This window comes from Molossus molossus, unplaced genomic scaffold (genome assembly GCF_014108415.1).
Source record: "Molossus molossus isolate mMolMol1 unplaced genomic scaffold, mMolMol1.p scaffold_m16_p_20, whole genome shotgun sequence".
Classification (NCBI taxonomy): domain Eukaryota; kingdom Metazoa; phylum Chordata; class Mammalia; order Chiroptera; family Molossidae; genus Molossus; species Molossus molossus.
This window is the reverse complement of record NW_023425356.1, coordinates 12,644,691-12,660,652: the sequence shown is the minus strand read 5'-3', so window position 1 is coordinate 12,660,652 and position 15,962 is coordinate 12,644,691. Positions and strand designations below refer to the sequence as shown.

The following is a 15,962-nucleotide window of genomic DNA, read 5'->3' as shown; positions in this document are numbered from 1 at the left end:
ACCCCTGTAAAAGGGTCGTTCGATCCCCAGAGGGGTCATGACCCACAGGTTGAGAACCGCTGGTCTAGAGGGAGTAGGGGATGGGGAGTTATTGTTTAACAGTACCGAGCTTCAGTTTGGGATGACAGAAACGTTCTGGAGATGGGTAATGGTGATGGTTGCACAACAATATGAATGCACTTAATGCCACTGAACTGTACACTTACAAATGATTGAAATGGAAATTTTGTGTTATGTACATTTTACCACTATTTTTATTTTTTTAATTTGAGCCAAGACTCAAATTATAAGAGAAAGTTTACTTAGAAAGTCACAGAGGTAGAAGAAATGAGCCCAGAAAACAAGGTACAGCAAAAGAAGGGCCCTTGGAGCTTAGGAGAGGGTGGGGGAGATGAGGGGAGGGGGGTGGGGGAGGTGAGGGGAATCGGGTGGGGGAGAGAGGAGAGACAGGAGAGAGAGGAGGGAGAGCAGGGAGATGTGCCTTGAAAGACACAAGGAGCAAGAGAGGTCTGGGCATGCTGGGGGTGGTCCCTGGGGGGAGAAGACGGTGGGGAAAGGTACAGTGTGCTCCATAGAGAGACTCCACCACTATTTTTTTTAATCTAAAACCAGAAATCTGGGACTCATCTCTGATTCTTTCCTTTCCCTTTATTCTCCATTTGCTCCCTACTGCTACCCCACATCCAATCCATCAGCAAAACTAGGATATATATGTTAAAACTGACCACTTCTTTCCATTTCTATTACCACCACAACAGCCCAAGCCACAGCCATCTCTTATCTATTCCACTTCAGTCGTCTCCTAACTGAACTCCTTTTTTTTTTACAGATTTTTTTATAGACTTTTAGAGAGAAGGGTAGGGAGAGGGAGAGAGAGAAACATCGATGTGAGAGACAGTCAATTGGTTGCCTCCTACACTCATCCCAACCAGGATGGGGGACCGAACCTGCAACAAAGATACGTGCCCTTGACTAGGAATCAAATCCTTCGGTGCACGAGCCAACACTCTAACCACAGAACCACACCAGCCAGGTCTCATATATATATATATTTTTTTTATCCTCACCCGAGGATATTTTTCCATTTTTTGTACAGATAGAGTGGGAGGGAGAGAGAGGAAGGGAGAGAGAGAGAGAAACATCGACGTGAAGGGACACATCGAGTGGCTGCCACCCGCACGACCAACCAGGGCCGGGGACAAACTGCAACCGAAGTACGTGCCCTTAGCGGGAACAGAACCCGGGTCTCTCCGGACCGCAGGTCGACGCTTTAACCGCTGAGCCAAACTGGCCAGGGCTCATATATTTTTTAATACACTGGAATAGTTGTGTGGTTTTTCTTCTTTAGCACACATATATACTATATGGTATATAATATAGGTCACATATGTTATATAAGCTATACAGCCCTGACAAGTTTGACTCAGTGGTAGAGTGTTGGCCCGTGGACCAAAGAGTCACAGGTTCAATTCCGGTCAAGGACACGTACCTCTGTTGCCTTCGTCCTGGCCCTGGTTGGGGTCATGCGGGAGGCAACCAGTCGATGTGTCCCTCTCATGTTTCTGTCTCTGTCTCTGTCTCTGTCTCTGTCTCTGTCACTCCCTCCCTCCCTCTCTCCCTCCCCCTATCTGAAGATAAATGGAAAAATATCCTCGGGTGAGGATTAAAAAAAAAAAAGATATACATGGCCCGGCCAATGTGGCTCAGTGGACTGAGTGTCCTCCCATGGACTGAGAGGTCCTGGTTCAATTCCCAGTCAGGGCACATGCCTGGGTTTCAGGCTTGATCACCAATAGGGGGCATGCAGGAGAGAGCTGATCAATATTTCTATCTCACATTAGTGTTTCTATAAAAACCACATTAGCCCAGCCAGCACGGCTCAATGGTTGAGCAGTGACCCATGCACCAAGAGGTCGCTGGTTCTATTCCCGGTCAGGGCACATGCCCAGGTTATGGGCCAAATCCCCAGTGGGGGGCATGCAGGAGGCAGCCAATCAATGTTCTCTCTCACTGATGTTTCTATCTCTCCCTCTCTCTCTCTCTAAAATCAGTAAGGAAAAAAAAATTTTTAAACCATATTAAAGATATACATAATTATCTACCCCATGAGATGAATATATCATATATGTGTGTAAAACATAATATTCCAGATATATTCATTATAAAAACTCTGCACCAACTTGGAATACGTGAACTTCCTTAAGCTAATAAAGGGTATTTACCAAAACCTGCAGCAAACTTCATGCCTAATAGTAAAACATTAAAAATATTTATTTTACATTAGGATCAAGAAAATGATGCCTATCACTGCTCCTAATCAGTGCAAGCAAAAATATTAAAGGTATAAAGAAAGATTTTAAAGGAAAAAATAAAACTATACTTACTCACATGGGATCTGAAGAAAAAATTCCAAAAGAATCTTCACATAAATGATTGGAACTAGTAAAAAGATTCAACAAGGTTGTGATTACAAGAGGCACATACTAAAATCAATATTATTCTAGTAATCAGCAATTATAAAATATAATTTTTAGAGCTAGCATATGCAATAGCAATAAAATCTAAGATACCTAGATTAAACAAAATGCAAGAGAAAAAGTATATGGAGAACACTACAAAATGTTATTAAAAAGTTTTTTTAAAAGACCTAAGTAGAGGGAGAGTTATATGCTTTTAGACTGAAAGAATCATTATTATAAAGGTGTCAATTCTCCCAGGTTGATTTGTAGATTTAACTCAATCCAAATAAAAATCCCAAATGAACATGGGAGTGCAAGGGTGAAGTAATAGCAAAGACACTCGGGGGGGAAAAATGTAGAAGAACTTGCTTTACCAGATATCAAGGTAGGTTTTTTAAGCTATAGTAATTAAAAAGTGTAGTATCGACACAGGGAAAGTTGAATAGACTTTCTGGGCATATCAGAGACTTCATGAGACGTTTGATTTACGACACAGAACTTCAGGTCAGTGAGAAAGGACAGGCTTTCACGCTGGTCCGACGCTCTGACCGCTGAGCAAACAGGCCAGGGCAGGACAGGCTTTTCAATAAATGGGGCCGAGATCATTAAACAATCATCTAGAAAAAAATGAAAATGAATCCTTTCTCACATCACACTCAAAAATCAATTCAAGATCTGCCCTGGTTGGTTTGGTTCAGCGGTTACAGTGTTGGTCTGAGGTCCAGAGAGACACGGGTTTGGTTCCTACTAGGGGTACGTACCTTGGTTGCGGTTTGTCCCTGGCCCCGGTTGAGGTTGTGTGGGTGGCAACTAGTCGATGTGTCTCTCACATCAATGTTTCTCTCTCTCTCTTCCTCCCTCTCTCCCTCCCACTCTATCTGAAGATAAATGCAAAAACGTCCTCAGGGGAAGATAAAAAAAAAAATCAATTCAAGACCTAAAAATGAAAGGCAAAACCATGCAGCTTTAAGAAGAGAATAGTAAAGACTATATTTTTCACTTTGAGTAGAAAAGGATATTTAAAAATTGGAAAAAAAATCATTAACCATAAAAGAAAAGAACAATAAACTTGAATACATTAAAATAAATTTTCATTCACAAAAGACACCATAAAAAGATATTTGTAATGTACATAACGAACAAATTATCCAGAATTTGCAAAGAATTCCTATAAATCAATGAGATAAAGGCAAACAACCCAAAAGAAAATGGGCATACGATTTTAACATGCACTTAAAAAGAGAAAAAAAAATAGCCAAAAGCACACGCACATGAAACATTGCTCAATCTCATTATTTGTCAGGGAAATCGAATATTAAAACCACAATGAAATACCACTCTACACATCAGATTGACAAAAATTAGAAAACCTAACAATCCCGAGTGTTGGTAAGAAGTAGAGCGATGAGGTATCTCACCAAAGGCTAGTGGGAATGGGAGTTAGCATGACCACTTTGGAAAGCTGCATGGTGTCATCTAACAAAACGGAAAAAGTATGTGTCATGATCCAGTAATTCCACGTTTAGGCATATATGTTAGAGACAGGCATGCTTATACATCCAGACACATGTACCAACATGTTGAGAGCAGCATTATAATAATTGCCAGAGACTGGAAAACCCAAATGTAATGTTGAGTCAAAAATCAAAATTGCAAAAAAGTGCATACTATACTATTCTTTTCATATAAAGCTAAATACAAGGAAAACTATTTTATTTAGAGATGCATACACAGGCAGTAAAACTATAAAGAAAAGCAAAAAAAAAAAAATTCCTGTAAAATTGCATTATGATTGGTAAGGAACATATAGGGGACTTCTGGAGTTGCAATAGTTTTTTTTTTGTTTTTTTTTTTCCCTCTCCCGAGTATGTTTTTCATTGATTCTAGAGAGAGAGGAAGGGAAAGGGAGAGAGAGAAAAACAGTGATGTGAGAGAGAAACATTCATACAAGCCATCCATACTAGGCACCAAAACCCACAACTGGCATATGCCCTTTCCGGAATCAAACCTACGACCCTTTGGTGCACGAGATGATGCTCTAACCAACTGAGCACCCAACCAGGGTAGTATTTTGTTTTCTTAATCTAGGTGGTGGTTACATGGGTTTTGCTTTACAACCATAATCTATATTCCTATATTTTATATTTCATAACAGGAAGGTTAAAAATGACAAGACTCATCCTGGCTGATTTGGCTTAGCCATTAGAACTTCAGCCCGTGGACAAAAGAGTCGCAAGTCCCTGGCCCCAGTCAGGGAGTACGGGAGGCAACCAATTGATGTGTCTCTCACATCGATGTCTCTGTCTCTTTCTTTCTCTCTCTCTCCGCCCCCCCCCCCACCTCCTCCCACTCTACCACTCTATCTGAAGATAAATGGAAAAATATCCTCAGGTGAGGACTAAAAAACAAAAACAACAACAACAACAAAAATGACAAGACTGTCACCCTGGCCAGTGTGGCTCAGTTGGTCAGGCATCGTCCCATGCACTGAATGGTTGCCTGTTCAATTCCCAGTCAGGGTACATGCCCAGGGTTACAGACTTGATCCCGGGTAGGGGGGGTGCAGGAGGCAGCTGATTAATGTTTTTCTCTCTCTCACCCTCTCCCTTCCTCTCTATCTAAAAATCAATTAAGAAAAAAAAAACATTTAAAAAAATGACAAGACTGCCAAAATGAGTAAGTGCAATGCAATTCTAATAAAATATTTTATGAAACTTGACAAGTTGATTCTAAAATTATAAATAAAGGCAAAGGGCCAAGAAGAACCAATATTATTTTTATAAGAAAAAGCAAAGTCAAAGGCCTGCTCTTACAGATAATAAGACTTATAATAACACTCTAGTTTTTAAGAAACTGGGGAAGAGCTATAAGAATAAACAAATAGTCAAACAGAACAGAACAGAATGGAGAGTCCACAGTTCTCTCAAGTCTTGCACACAAGGAAAGTTGACATAAGACACAGGTCACATTAGAAAACAATAAGGCCATGGCTGGTGTTGATCACTGGTTAGAGCGTCAGCCCAGGGACCAATTAGTCTCGGGTTCAATTCTGGTCAAGGGTAGGTAACTCGGTTGCAATTCATCCCCAGTCCTGGTTCGGGTTGTTCAGGAGGCAACCAGTCGATGTGTCCCTTTCACGTCGATGTTTCTCTCTCTCTGTCTGTTCCTCTCTCTCCCTCCCACTCTATCTGAACAAAAATGGAAAAATGTCTTCGGGTAAGGATAAAAAAAAAAGAAAGGAAAAGAAAACAATAAGGCTCTGGCCAGTGTGGCTCAGTTAAGCATCGTCCAATGCACCAAGAGGTCACCAGCTTGATTCCTCACCAGGGCACATGCCCAGCTTTCTGGCTCACCCCCAGTTGGGGGCTGATTGTTTTATCTCTCTCATGGATGTTTCTCTCTCTCTCCCTCTCCCTTTCTCTCTCTGTAAAATCAATAAAAACATATTTTTTTTAAAAGGAAATAATAAGAAATGAATGGATTAATTAGCAAATATGGCCCTGGCCAATTTGGCTCAGCATTTGGAGCATCGGCCTGTGGACCAGAGAGTCCCGAGTTCGGTTCCCGCTAAGGGCATGAACCAAAAAAAAAAAAAATTAACCAATATGTTGGAAAACAAGGAAAAAATAAAATTATACCCCTAACTCACACTATTATGAAAATAAAACCCTAACAGAATAGAGACCTCGGGGTAGAGAAGATATGATGAGAACTACTTGCCTATAGAATCCATTCTTCCATGATAATCATGATGTAGCTAGGTATCTTTCCAGCATCCCCTACAGATGGGTCTAGTAATGAAATTAAGTTGTTACAGTGGAATGTGAGCAGAAATGATGTGTCTGGGATTTAACATTAGTTATGTCTCCCCTGCGCCCTCCTACTTTTTCCTGCTGGTTGGACTGTGAATATGGCAATGACCCAGCTTAGACTATACAAGATGGTAATATGCCTGAGAGTGTGGCAAACCCACCAGATGGCATAAACCTGGGTCCCTGAATGCCTAGGTACAGCAAAGCCACCTTAGCAATCAGAATACTCATCTTGGAACTGTTTTGTGAGAGAGAAATGTCTCTGTTTTTTAAACCACTATAATTTGGGATATCTCTACTACAGAATCTGAGTCTTCACTGACTCAGAAATATATTGTAACCATGACTCAAAGAGCACCAATGAGATGGGAAAATATTGATAAATTTGAAATTCTGAATGCATTAAAATGAAAACTAACCATAAAACACCATACCTAATGTGACAATTCAAGCCATGATTGAAAGAAGATATTTATGATGCATATCTAGAATATATTTTTAAAAATTCTCCAGAACAATCCAGAAAAAGTAAACAACCCAGTAGAAAAACAGACAAAGGAAATAAACATGAAATCACAGAAGAAACCAAATGGCAAAATAAACATAAAAAATGTTCAACTTTGCCCAGCTGGTGTGTGTCAACCCATACACCAAGAGGTCACTGTTTTGATTCCCAGTCAGGACACATGCCCCAGTTGTGGGCAAAATCCCCAGTGGGGGGCATGCGGGAGGTGGCCAATTAATGTTCTCTCTCATCAATGTTTCTCTCTCTCTCTCTCTCTCCCTCTCCCTTTCTCTCTCTCTAAAATCAATAAAGAAAAAAAATATTTTTTAGGTTCATCTTTAACAGTAATGACATAAATACACTTTTTTTTTTAAGATAGAAAGATTTTCTTTATTAATGACCCCAACCATATTTTTTTAGATACAGGAGTTTTGAACTCAAATACTCAGGAGAAAACAAGATAAGATTGCATTATCCTGCAACTCATTACCAGTTACCTATTGCAAAGCAAAACAGCTTGGAAGGAGGATGGAAGGGAAGGGGAGTGAGGGCAGGAAGATAAAAAAAAGGAATTAAGTTGATCAAGTGGATTTCTTCTTCTTCTTCTTCTATTTTTTTTTTTTTTAATTCTTGGGAACTATGAAGTCCTTGCAAGCACAGCTCATTTCTGCAGATTATTTTCCAAAGGTGTACAAAATGGAACCAAAGTGGAGAATCCCTTGAGAACCTGAAAGGGTGCAACATTAAAGCTACGACTATCCAGTAGCAAGTGTTCCAGCCTTCAGTTGCCAGCAGCTTCCTCTTCGTTCCCAAGAGTTAGAGGGATGAAAATGTCTTCCCCGTGATTGTTTTCATTTCTTTCTTCTCTGCATCTGGGCGAGCGCGGTTCAGCACCTTGAGGAAGTCTGATGCTTTTGCCCGCATACGTGTGTGAATACAGGCCTTAGAGCACTTGATGTGATAGTGCAGGTAGTCCCGGAACGTGTGGATCAGGTTGATGGTATTGTCGCGAGCGCTAGCATTGGTGTGACGAGAGAACAGCACGAAGGTAATATAGCCAGTGTTGTCACCCACAGCAGCATCAGTGTCTTTCAGCTCCAGAGGAGGTTCCCTGTGGCTAAAGAGGACCTGTGGGGCTGTGGGGCTGGTTCTGCGTCTTTCTTTGAACATCTGCATGAACACCTTCCCAATGACCACATCGTCGTCATCCTTAAACACTGTGCTGAAGACTACTGTGATTCTGTCCTTTTTACACTCAACATACATGGTCTCATCATCCCTATATTGGATAACTGCCCTGTTCTCTCCTTCCTTGACCTCTTCTTGGAACTGGAAGTATTTTTCAAAGACAGAGGCAAAACAATTTTGTTTCAACATGCCAGCCTGATGTACAATGGAATCCTTGGATGCAGGCAGATTTTCAAGGTCGTATAGCAAAGAGACATTGTATCCTGATTCTGGATTTACCAAGAAACTCCCATACACTCTCTTTAGTAACTCATCGGCACCATGTGCCTGAAGATCCTTGTAGAATTTCAAAGAAATAATGACCATCACTTTTGTTTTGTCTCCATTAAGATTTGAAATATGATAGAGAACCCCATCAAAATCTGCAAATGTTACTTCTACTGCTTCTGGTTTGTTTCTGGCGGCTGTGTTCTCGAACTTGAGTGCAAGCGTCTTCCTCGATGATGTGGTTGTTCACCTCCAGCAGGATCATGGCGGCAGCTGGCTCCAGAAGCCTGAACCCACCTGCCAAGCCGCAGCTGCCTCACCCACCATAAATACACATTTAAAGTACAAAAAGTACCATTGATGCCCAGCTGGTGCAGCTCAGTGGTTTGAGCATCCTCCCATGGACTGAGAGGTCCCAGTAGATTCCCAGTCAGGCCACATGCCAGGGTTGCGGACTTGATCCCCAGTAGAGGTGTGCAGGAGGCAGCCAATCAATGTTTCTCTCTCACATAGAAGTTTCTATCTCATATCTCTCTCTCCTTTCCTCTCTCTCTCAAAAATCAATAAAGTTATTATTAAAAATACCGTTTTCAAAAATTGGCAAATTTAACAAAATATTAGTCTTGCAATACCAAATGGTAGCACTGAGTAACAGGAACGTTGTACCCAATTTTTGTTTGTTTGTTTTTTATTATTTTTTTAATCCTCACCCGAGGACATTTTTCCATTTTTTGTTCAGATAGAGTGGGAGGGAGGGAGAGAGAGAGACAGAGAGAGAAACATCGACGTGAAAGGGACACATCGAGTGGCTGCCACCCGCACGACCAACCAGGGCCGGGGACAAACTACAACCGAGGTACGTGCCCTTAGCGGGAACCGAACCCGGGTCTCTCTGGACCGCAGGCCGATGCTCTAACCGTTAAGCCAAACTGACCAGGGCTGTACCCAATTTTTGTAGTAGCTTAAATAAATATAACCACTTTGGAGCGATGTAACTTGGGAAGCTTTAGTCAAGATGAAGGTGCACATTACTACAATGCAGTAAGTGCATTCTTATGTGTATAATCTAGAGAAATTCTTGTACCTTGGTGCCAAGGGACATATATACATGAGTGTTAAGTGCAGCATTATTTCTAATAGCTAAAAATTGGAAGCAACCTAAATGTCCATCATCAAGAAAATAGACAGATATAGTAGCATCAAAGATAAATCTCAAAACTTAATGGCAACTGGAAAAAAAGCAAACCACCAGCAGATATGCACAAGATGTCAAAAATACAGAAAGTTTAAAATATGCAAAAAATACTATGTAATAAATATGCACTAAAAAACATGCACGTGAATAATAAGCACCAAATTCAAGAATGTTGTGGCCATGCCCTGGCCAGTTTGGCTCAGAGGTTAGAGCGTCGACCTGCGGTCCCAAGAGACCCGGGTTCGGTTCCCGCTAAGGGCATGTACCTCGGTTGCAGTTTGTCCCCGGCCCTGGTTGGTCATGCGGGTGGCAGCCACTCGATGTGTCCCTTTCATGTCGATGTTTCTCTCTCTCTCTATTCATCTCTCTCCCTCCCACTCTATCTGAACAAAAAATGGAAAAATGTCCTCAGGTGAGGATAATAAAAAAATAAAATAAAAGAATGTTGTGGCCTCTGTGGAGAGAAGGTGGGGAATGGGTGTGCGCACACACGTGTGCACATGTGCCTGTGCACAGGTGTGTGTGTGTGGATGCATGCATGCATACTTTTGGATTGTCTTGATATAGGATGAAATAAATCTCTGCCCAAGGACCTCCAGAGGAGGAGGCAAAACTCCATGAAAGACCCTTTTTATATTCTTGTAGACTTGCAAACATTGCTATTTACAATTCTGTTTTAATTTAATTTCCTCCTCTCCATTGTAATTTTTTCAAATAATCCTCAAACATACATCAATGATACTTAAATTTCATCAAGTATCAGAATCACCTGAATGGCTCGTTAATGTACAAATTGTCAAAGAGACCATTGTAAATTCGCATTTCTAACAAGTTTCTAGGTGGTGCTAAAGCAGCTGGTTCATGCACCACATTTTGAGGCCTACAGGAAAGTCTATTACACACGCACACGTGTTTTTGTGGTTGTGGGGAATTAGAAGACGCAGCAGTGAAAGAAAATGTGGCATTCTCCACATTCACCTTGGCCTGAGGCCAGCATAGAAGCTCATAATTCTAGGTGGTGAACAGGAGTGCTGACAGTGCAGCAGGGAGGAGCCAGGTGTCAGCAGAATGAGTTTGATATTAACCCCCTTTGACCTAAATATAAGCCTGAATGGGTAAGTATAATGTACCCGATTGAGGGAATAACTGCACTGATTTCCCATCAAACCATGATCTCATAACACTTCTCTCTCTCTCTCTCTCTCTCTCTCTCACACACACACACACACACACACACACATCCCACTCTCCCCAGCCTCAGCACAAACTCCAGTTTCACACCCCAGTGGTATGCGGGGGAGGAGGTTGAAAATGCTGACTCCATTGTGCACCCAACAAACCAACCTGTCCCTGGGCTGCTTGAGCTTCTGAGCTAACTTGTCAGTCCCATTATCCTTTATCCTTCTAAGGCTGGGAGGGAACCTGCTGTCACCCTGGATGAGGCATTGTGATGATTTAATAGGCTTTTGGGAACCTCAGGGTTTGGTTATTCTCAGCAATCAGCAGAAGCAGTCGTGCGTTTCCGGCCCTCCAGACTCACCCTGTTTACCAGCCTCCAGGCCTGGAATGTACCCATAAACTCTTTAGCTGAGTGAAAGCCCAGGGACCTTGCGCGCATGCCTGCACATGCATATGTGTGCGTGTGTGTGCAGGTGTGAGTGTGTGTGTACGCACATGCCCAGGAGGGAGCTGAGGGCCAGTGCACAGAAGGCCAGAGGCCTCAGGGTGGTCATTTTCTCCAGGGCAGAACCTCCCAGCCCTAGAAAGGGACCCTGGTGTTCTGCCCAACAGCCAGACTCATTCCGGATAATGAAGTTCTCACTGATTATCCTGATGATGTCCCAGGGGACCCGCCCAGGGAGGCCCATTTGCTGCCAACCCTGGTTCCTTGTTCCACTCTCCAGTGGAAATGAGGATGTCCCTGCAGCACCCCCGCCTCACTTCTCCAACATAATGCACATCCCCAAGGGACCCTGCTCCTGGGACTAAACTGAAGTGACAGTAACAGTCTATTAATTGGACTAATGAGAGGCCTTCTGGCAGGGAGAGAAAGAGAAGCTAGAGGAGTGAGAAGGAAGGGCTTGAGACAGGAACATTTGCAAACACAGGAGTTCAAGATGAAACTTCAGACTGAAACCAGCAGCTCATTTTCTGAGAGTTTGAGGTCAGGGCAGGCAGGGACCTGGAAGATGGTTTTACAAAACTTGTATTTTTTTTTAGAGGAAACATGCTAATATTTCATCAGCAAATTGTAACAGCCCTATTTCCTGAATGCCTCTGTGCCAGGCACGTCATTGTTATGTGTGCATATCTCAGTTAATATTCACAAGATCCATGAGATGGGAATCCTCCTATTCACGTTGCCCATGAGAAAACTGAGGCCCAAAGAGGTTTGTCCAAAGTCCCACTGTAATAAATAACAGAGTCTAATTCTCAACTACGGCCATTGTGAGGAGTGACAGGAAATGAGGCTTCAAGCATACATAAGTGTGGCATTGATTAAGCATTGCTCTGTATCAGGCAGAGAGTGCTAAGCCCTTTACAGGTAGCAGCACCCCAACCCTATAATACAGGTAAGTTGATTTTCCCTCTTACAGGTAAGGAAATTTAGGTTCAGAGAGGTGAATTAATTTGCCTAAGGCCTCACAAATAAAGTGTCAGAGCAAGAATCTGATGTTCTGCACTATTTCATTGCCTCCCTTAATCTCTCTTTTTCCTGAGGTCCTGCAGGCTCCAGTTAAACACAGGGGATCGGGATTGAATGAGACTTAACCTGTGGACCTGCAGCCTTCACCCAGCATGGTGGTCATGTTGCCAGGACCTGGGGCTGGAAGCTCATAATACATGCAAATGCAAGGCTTCCTTCAGGGCCACCTCAGTCTGGCTCACTCCCCTCTCCAAGCAGAGGCATGAAGTTTTCTACGTTTTCTGATTTGAATTGTTTTCCTGTCAATGAGCCCCTGGCAAGCTAAGTCTTTCCTGTTTTCCTCCAGAAGCAGGTTCCAGCTGACCAGCCACCGAAACCTGCTGCTTAAGCAGCTGGTAATGGACTGCAAAACAGCACGCAGAGGGCCTGCCAGGCAGGGGTCAGCGCCCTCCTGGGACTGTGGGCCAAGGATTAAGGACACCAGAGCTCAGCTGATGTGTGCATATCCAGCTATCCTCTGCTCTGGGCTTCTTTTGGTTTTTGCAAAAATAAAAACAATACAAATACGTGTCTGTAAGCTCAAACCATACAGATTAGAAGGTAAAAAGTGGAACTTCTCAGGACAGCCACTGTTAACTATTTGTTGTCTGTCTTCTCATACTTTGTCCTGCTAAATCTTGGTATAAATATGAGTTTACATTTTTAAATTTTTTATTATCTAGTACAAAATTGGATTTATATGTTGGTTTTCAATTTGATAACTAACTCTCCAAAATTTTATATCCATTTACACTCCCACCAACAGTGTATAAAAGGGTCCATTTCCTCCCATTCTAGCCAACAGTGACTTGTTTTGTAGTAAAAATAAAATGCTGGTATGTAAATTGTAAAATTGCCTATCCCACTCTTTCCTTTCCTTCTGTTCTTTCCCTGCTTTCCATTAAATTCACAACCTCTAACCCATGCACATTACACCGAACTCCAAAGGTTTGTCAGTATATGAGAAAACGAGGGAGGGGGGATTTATGGCTCATCAACTAAGATACGGAGAGATGCAGCGTTACTCTATGAAAGGTGATGAGCCCTGCCGGAGTGACTCAGTGGTTGAGTGTTGACCCATGAATCAAGAGGCTGCCAGTTCGATTCCTGGTCAGGGCACATGCCCAGGATGTGGGCCTGATCCCCAGTGGGGGGCATGCAGGAGGCGGCCAATCGATGTTCTCTCTCATAGATGTTTCTATCTCTTCCTCTCCCTTTCTCTCTCTTTAAAATCAATAAAGAAAAAAAAATTTTTAAGTGGAACTCTAAATCAGTGTTCTCTCCCTTGTACTATATCCATAGTTTTATATGTGTGAAAAACAGAGGTTTATGTATACAGATATAAAACTAAGTGTAGCCCAGATGGTGTGGCTCAGTGGATTAAGTGGTGTCCCATGGACTGAGAGGTTCCCGGTTTGATTCCTGGTCAGGGAGCAAGCCCAGGTTTCGGGCTCAATCTCCAGTAGGAAGCATGCAGGAGGCAGCCAATCGATGTATCTTTCTCACACTGATATTTCTCTCTCTCTCTCCCTTCCTCTCCCTCTAAAAAAAAATCAATAAAAACATATTTTTAAAAAATCATATTGCAAAAACAAAATAAGTGTAATTTGTGAACATATTTGTATCATATCTCACTCCTTGTTCATAATACATAAAATGTGGTAGATGGTGCAGAAGACATTATGAAGTGGTTTAAAAACAGAACCTCAGTGAAGGTCACCTTGCAGGCCCTGTCAAAAGGATTGGGAAATGAACTATAAATGAATCTTTTTTTAGATATGGTTCTGGAACAAACAAAGTGTAAAAGGGTTAATTGCAAGGGATTTTGGAGTCAGAAACACTTGGGTTCGAGGACATTTTTCCATTTTTTGTTCAGATAGAGTAGGACGAAGAGAGAAACATCGATGTGAAAGGGACACATCGTGTGGCTGCCTCCCACACAATCCCAACTGGGGCCAGGGACAAACTGCAACCGAGGTACATGCCCTTAGTGGGAACTGAACCCAGGTCTCTCTGGACCGCAGGCTGATGCTCTAACCGCTGAGCCAAACCAACCAGGGCTCAAGTTCTATCTTAAGCACACATGGATACGTGACCTTGGACAATTAAGTCAAGTTCTCTGGGCTTCCAGTTTCTTATCTGTGAAAAAGAATGCTGAGTGGATGAAATGAGATAACATATGTAAAACACCTAAAAAGTCAATAAAAACATATTTTTTAAAAAATCAATGAATTAAGTTATACGAAAATCAAAGCTTTAACTGAGTAAGTCCTCTGTATCTCTGATCCTGACTGTAGAGGGTGGTTGTTAGTTGACCTCTTTCTCCTTTCCCAACAGTTCTGTCTTACATTTGGAGATCTGTTTAGTCCTAGGGAAGATGACTCTTTCCTCTGACTTCAGAGGTCAATCAGGAGACCCCTGAAGGCTAAGATAATCATTGCATTTTATCTACAGCCACTAAGATGCATGTGACCAAAGCTGCTGTAATCAGGGTGACCCTCAGGACTGTGTTGAGACTACAGGGACAAAGGTGCTGTTTTTTCTGCTGAGTGTGGATGAGAAAGCAGGTGGCCCTGGGAGTGTTTTTAGCTAGTTTGGGGCAGCTGTAGTACAAACACAGCAGAGAAGAAAGAAGGGCATTGTTTTGCTGTTAGATCAAGCCTCATCTAAAAACTAGCTGCCTCAGGACTTTCTGACATCACGACCTGATAAATTCCATATTCAAGTCTATTTTTCTGTTAGTTGCTTTTGAAAGCATCCCAATTAAGTATTGTAGTGGCAACAACAATGAACAAAGAAGCATGCCTGGCATTTCTTTCTATTTCACAGGAAAGTAGCAAGTATTTTGCTAAGGCCCCTTCATGCCCCCTTGAGAACAAATAGCCCAAGGCTGACTCCTCTAAGCAGAAGCAAATAAACAACCAGAGCAATAACTCCTCTTCTTCCAAAGTCATAACCAGTTTGAGCTCAGGATCTCTCAAACTTGTGGCAAAAGTCTTAGGTTCTCCTTGTTAACCTGTAGAGGTGGAGTTACACCAGCAGCATCACCACAGCTCTGACCCTGTTACTCCACTCACACACTTCCTGTGGCTCCTCAGCACCCCTGAAGGCCTCCATTCTCGTCTCCCACGGCACCACTCTATTCTCTCTTGTACTAGCTTTTCTCCAAATCTGGTATGCTTTCATGTTTCATTCTCAGTGTCTTTGCCTGTCATACTCTCTCCCCATTCTGTACATGGCAAATCTCACCTATCCTTTAATGTCGAGCTCAAAGACCACTTTCCCCATCTTCCTAAGGGGTGACTTCCTGGGGCCTTCATGGTACTTTGTACACACCTTTCATTATAAGGCTCATCACATGTTAAGGTCAATGTGTTTCTATGCCAGACTCCCCCACCAGACCAAGGGTGCCTCAACAACAAGGCCTCTATCTTTTTATTTCAGTATAAAGTGACGGTTAAGTAAACTAGTTCTGGAGGTAGGCTCCCAGCTCTACCACTTATGTATTAGCTCCTTTACCTTGGGTAAGATACTTAACCTCTCTTTGCCTCAACTTCCTCATCAGCAGAGTGAAGATTAAAAATAATATCCAGCCCTGGCCAGTTTGGCTCAGCAGTTAGAGCACTGGCCTGTGGACCAGAGAGTCCTGGGTTTGGTTACCCCTAAGGGCACATGCCTCGGTTGCAGTTTGTCCTGGGCCACAGTTGGGGTCGTGTGGGTGGCGGCCACTCGATGTGTCTCTTTCACATCGATGTTTCTCTCTCTCTCTTCCTTCTACTCTATCTGAAGATAAAGGCAAAAAATGTCCTGGGATAAGGATAAAAATAATAATAATAATAATAATATCCAT

At 42.5% G+C, this 15,962-nt stretch overlaps 1 protein-coding gene across 1 annotated transcript; it reads right to left on the bottom strand.

Annotated features, from left to right (window-relative positions):
• Positions 1 to 7,387: 7,387 nt before the first annotated feature.
• Positions 7,388 to 8,516, bottom strand: LOC118637223 (actin-related protein 2/3 complex subunit 2-like). The gene is given in 2 exon segments (XM_036272453.1): positions 7,388 to 8,456; positions 8,458 to 8,516. Coding segments are annotated over 2 exon segments (903 nt in total). The 5' UTR covers positions 8,497 to 8,516; the 3' UTR covers positions 7,388 to 7,592.
• Between the last annotated feature and the right edge of the window lie 7,446 nt (positions 8,517 to 15,962).